The sequence below is a fragment of the Lynx rufus genome, unplaced genomic scaffold (assembly GCF_022079265.1).
Source record: "Lynx rufus isolate CCGP_SWC_20201006 ecotype Redwood Valley unplaced genomic scaffold, mLynRuf1.p SCAF_9, whole genome shotgun sequence".
Lineage (NCBI taxonomy): Eukaryota > Metazoa > Chordata > Mammalia > Carnivora > Felidae > Lynx > Lynx rufus.
In genome coordinates, this window is record NW_025814897.1 from 101,481,277 (window position 1) to 101,486,698 (window position 5,422).

Here is a 5,422-nt window from a genome sequence, read left to right on the forward strand (position 1 = left end):
TCATATTACAATCCATTTTGGTAAGAATTTTTTGAGTGCCACCAAAACATCTTTGTTTCTTAGACAATATATTATGGGATTAAACATTGGTGTCACAATGCTGTAAAAGAGAGAAAGAAATTTGTCCATTCCTGGTGAATGGCTGGACTTTGGTCTCAAATACGAAATGATGCCTGATCCAAAGAATAAAGCCACAACCACAAGGTGGGAAGAACACGTAGAGAATGCCTTGGCTCGCCCAGCGGCTGATGGCAGCTTCAGGATGGTTGAGATTATTTTCACATAAGATCCAAGAATCAACATAAAAGGAATAGTGACAACTAGAACAGCAACTGTATAAACCAATATCTCAATCGTAAAAGTATCCCCACAGGCAAGCTTAAGTATTGGAGGTATGTCACAGAAAAAGTGATTCAACTGATTGGACCCGCAGAAGGGTAGAGAGAAGATTAGGTAGGTGAACCCTATGTGTACTGGAATTCCAGTGATCCAACAGCCAGCTGCCAATTGGATACACAGCCTACTGTTCATGATGAGAGGGTAGAGTAAGGGGTTGCAAATGGCGACATACCTGTCGTAAGCCATTGCAGTCAAAATAAAGCACTCGGTGGCTCCGAAGACCAGAAAGAAATACATTTGTGTAGCACAGGCCAGAAAGGAAATACTTCTACTTTGTCTACAAAGATCTGTTAATAATCTGGGGACAGTGACTGACACATAACATATTTCCAAGGAAGAAAAGTTCCCAAGGAAAAAATACATGGGAGTCTGGAGGGAGGGATCAATCTGGGTTATTATGATAATGAGGCTATTTCCCATCAGAATAATCACATAAATTATCAAAAACACCCCAAAAAGAAACTCTTGGAGGTCAGGAACATCAGAAAAGCCAAGCAGGATGAAATCCATTAATGTAGTGTGATTCCCTCGTGGAGGATATTGTCCTTTAGATTCCATCTACAAAGAAAATGATTTCAAGGCTTAGAATTCTCTTCAACTGCTGGGCCCATTGCAGAATGGGACATATTAAATAGATGATTTCAAATCCACTGACACAGGATAGATATCCAGTTTTTCTGTTTTTTGTTTTCTATTGTTGGTGATATATTTCAAATCCAACATCTCCAAATCCCAGTACACAAAAACAGAAAGTAATCTTAAACACTAATCTTCCTGCTGCTATTAATAACATATATAAATGGATAACACAGCAAAACAAACAACAATAAAATAAAAACAAAACGCATCAGGTAGCCTATTCTTAGGATAAGAACTGCACTAATTAACACAGGACGTTCTCCAATGAGGAATGTGTCTCTTTCCTGATTGATCTGGTATCTACAGTACTTTATTTGTATTTTTTCTGCCTAACACCTTCTTTTTTTAATGTTTATTATTGAGAGAGAGAGAGTGAGAGAGAGAGAACACACATAAACGGGGGAGGGGCAGAGAGCAAGGGGGACAGAAAATCTGAAGTGGTCTCCATGTTGAAAGCAGAGGGCCCAATGTGGGGCTAGAACCTGCAAACCACGAGATCATGACCTGAGCTGTAGTTGGATGCTTAACCGACTGAGCCACCCAGGTGTCCCTGCCTAGCACCTTCTAATTTCCAATCAATTTGTATGATTCTTTCATGTTTGGTTTGACGTTTCCTCTGTGAACTCCATCTCAGATAACCACAGGGCAAGGTGGTCAGTAGGACTGCATAGCCAGGCCCTGCCTCAGGTCAGTCTCGGCTGCTCGCTAACTGGGAAAGAGACTTAGAATCTGATCAGGAAAATAGGGAATATTTCCCAGATTCCATCAGAGAAAAAGACTTCATTTAACATACCATATACAGTTGTGTTAGAAATCATGTACCATACATAGTAACTGTCATATGTTCGGAATGTAAAATAAATTATATAAGATTTTAATGTAATACGTCCTTAACCCTACCATGCCTCTCTCCAAAATCTTAATAATTCTGTTTATATTCCAAATGTTAGGACTTTAGGAATAATCAGATAAGTTTAGGGCTTTTATGGAGTAATTAAACAAGGAAAATGGAAAATAAAAGGTGTGAGGGAATTTGATCTTAGGGTTGACACATCTAATGCCAGACAAAATGTGAAATCTGTTTTTGTATACCTTACTTTTACCTCTAAGTATGCGTTTCTGAATATATAATTAATATACAATATACTTTTCATATAAATTATAAACATATCAATCGATACATATTTTTAATATATATTATAGCTTACTTTGAATAAATACTGTGTATTATGAATATATACAGTTGACCCTTGAAAAATGCACCAATCCCATCCCAGGCAGTCAAAAATCTGGGTATAACTTTTGACTCCCTCAAAACTTAGTTACTAACATAAACAGTCAATTAGCTCATGTTTTGTATGTTATAGGTATTATATACTGTAGTCATACAATAAAGTAAGCTAGAGAGGGATGCCTGGGTGGCTCAGTTGGTTGAGAGTCTGACTGGCTCAGGCCATGGTTTCATGGTTTGTGAGTTCAAGCCCTGCGTCGGGCTCTGTGCTGACATCTCAGATCCTGGAGCCTGCCTCATAGTCTATGTCTCCCTGTCTCTCTGCCTGTCCCCCTCGTGCATACTCTCTGTCTGTCTCTCAAAAATAAATAAATATTTTAAAAAATAAGGTAAGCTAGAGAAATAAAATCAGAAGAAAAAGAAAACACATTTATAGCATCTACTGCAAAAAAACCCACATACAGTGAACGAGTGGACCCATGCGGTTCAAACTGTTATTCAAGGGTCAGCTGTCTTCTAAATATCTACAGCTGACTAACCACCGGGAAGCACAGCACTAAATACACTGTAGATGGATTCTACCCCGCTTCTTCAGTAAGTAAGCATTTTTAGACCACCTAAGTTTGCTCTCTCTGCCACCACCCTGCAACCAGAGACACCGCATCACTTTTTGTGATTTTCAGCTAGCTTTCATTAATGCCAAACTGTGACCTTTTACGTAGATGGTCACAGACTCCGAGACCCGTATTGCCATGAGTTTTGAGTCTCTTCCTCAGTTTCTCAGACTCCAAATTTGCCTTCCAATACAACCCCCCTTTCTTCTTTTAAGACCCGGCTCCTCCCACCTCGGACAGATCCCACAAGACTGAAGCAATTTACAATTTATACTTGGCCTATCTGACTTTTCACACGTCCTCAGTGCCTCCCTCCTTAGTTCAGTGAATCCTCTATTCTGACTTTAATTTTTCACAGCATACCCTGAAGATAAAAGCCCTCTCCTGGTTCCTCTCTGTTTATGGCTCAGAGCGGTCAAGAGGAGGGACAAGGACCTGGACGTTTCAGGTTCAAATAATATGTTCTATAAACTGGGACTGAGCGCATGCTCCCCACATCCTCTCTTGCCATCATCTCTACCTTTGTTTTGCTGATCTCTCTTTCTTTGTTTTCTCCTCTTTTCACACTTTGGCAGTTATCTCCCCGGTTTTATATCTTCTCAAAAGTTTCATGATTTTATATCATCTTTCTTATATATTTCTTTCTTCAGAAGTTCCTCAGAAAAAAATATTGCAATAGAAAAAGAATTGAATTTTCAGTGACCCAGATATGTTTGATGAACATATATTATATAGGAACAAATATATACAGGAACAAATTATATATATATATATATATATATATATATATATATATATATATTGTGTGTGTGTGTGTGGTTTATTATGAATAAATCCTGAGTGTATTCAATACAAAGTATAGTGAGGATACTAATGGTAAATAACATGAGCTCAGTTTCCGTCTGTACAGAGCCTACAGAAGTCAGCAGTCAGGTGTTCCTGGGAATGTGCAATCTATGTAGAGAGAAGTACGAGGTGTTAGGAGAGTGTAAGACAATTTTTAAAAATGTTTTTAATGTTTTTGTTTATTTATATTTTTTAAATTAAAAAAATTATGTCTATTCATTTTTGAAAGACAGAGAGAGACAGAGCACAAGCAGGGGTGGGGCGGAGAGAAAGAGGGACACAGAATCTGAAGCAGGCTCCAGGCCCCAAGCTGTCAACACCAGAGCCTGATGCAGGGCTTGATCTCAGGAACTGCGAGATCATGACCTGAGCCGAAGTTGGACGCTCAGCCAACTGAGACACCCAGGTGCCCATGTTTTTATTTTTGAGACAGAGAGAGACAGAGCATGAGCAGGGGAGGGGCAGAGAGGGAGGGAGACACAGAATCCAAAGCAGGCTCTAGGCTCTGAGCTGTCAGCACAGAGCCTGATGCAGGGCTCGATCTCACGAACCGTGAGATCATGGCCTGAGCCGAAGTCGGATGCTTAACCGACTGAGCCACCCAGGTGCCCCAACAATTTCTTAAGGAAGCGACATCCAATTTGAGAGCTCATCAGATTCTAATGCATAGAATCATTGCATTATTTTCACTTTTAAGAAAAAAATAAATAAAACACTCTAGGAACAAAATGCCCTCGTGTACTTATTCAGTTTCATATTCCAGTAGCTAGCCAAGGGCTTACATGGGTGAACGGTTTTTAAATACTTCCTCACAGGTAATGGCAAAAATGATTTCCCATTGATTTCAGCAAGCTGTAATCAACTAGATTCAAGTTCACTGAAAACAGAACTTGATATTGAGTGCCCTACAATTCAAATTTGATATAGTCTGGTGATATGTCTTTATTTAAAGGATCAGAGCTCAACTTTCCTTGGTTGGAAATATAGGCTGTAATGATATCATGTAGTTTGAAGGGTTGTTTGTGGAGTAAGTAACATAGTTTAATCACTGTACTTAAAATAAGTGATAGTTTGATTAAGCGTTTTTATGATAATGATCATACTTATTGTATTCATTATTATGATTTTAACATACATCATTTTTCTTTCTTTTGAACTTTGCTCACCTTCTGTCCTGCCCTGAAATAATCTTTTCTTAATCTAATGGGGGAAAGAATGAATGTACAGGGTAGTGTTCTGGCAGGAAAACTGAGTTTGAAATTAGTGAACTCTTCCTGCTGTATAGATCTAAACCAGAAGCAAAACCTATGGAAAAATTTTTAAAAAACATTCTAATTTAATGGGCTTTCATTTTTAGTTTTTTCCCCCATCTGTGCCAGGGTTCTGTACTTTAAGCAAATAAGTGAAGTAGACTTGTGTATGTAAATACAGGAGAAAAATTAAATGTGAAAGTCTAACTCAAATCCTATTTAATATATGAAAGCATCCTCAGAGATAACTTCCTTTGATTATTTTCCTTTCTGAAACTGATATATTCTCTTTATTAACGATTAATGGTAGGGGCGCCTGGGTAGCTCAGTCGGTTAAGTGTCCGACTTCAGCTCAGGTCATGATCTTATAGTTCGTGAGTTCGAGCCCTGGTCGGACTCTGTGCTGATGGCTCAGAGCCTGGAGCCTGCTTCCGATTCTGTGC

At 38.8% G+C, this 5,422-nt stretch overlaps 1 protein-coding gene across 1 annotated transcript; it reads right to left on the bottom strand.

Moving 5' to 3' along the window:
- On the bottom strand, nucleotides 1-957 carry LOC124506246 (olfactory receptor 10AG1-like). Its single transcript, XM_047072270.1, has one exon. The coding sequence runs from the start codon at nucleotides 955-957 to the stop codon at nucleotides 1-3; it is 957 nt and encodes a 318-aa protein (XP_046928226.1).
- Nucleotides 958-5,422: the final 4,465 nt, after the last annotated feature.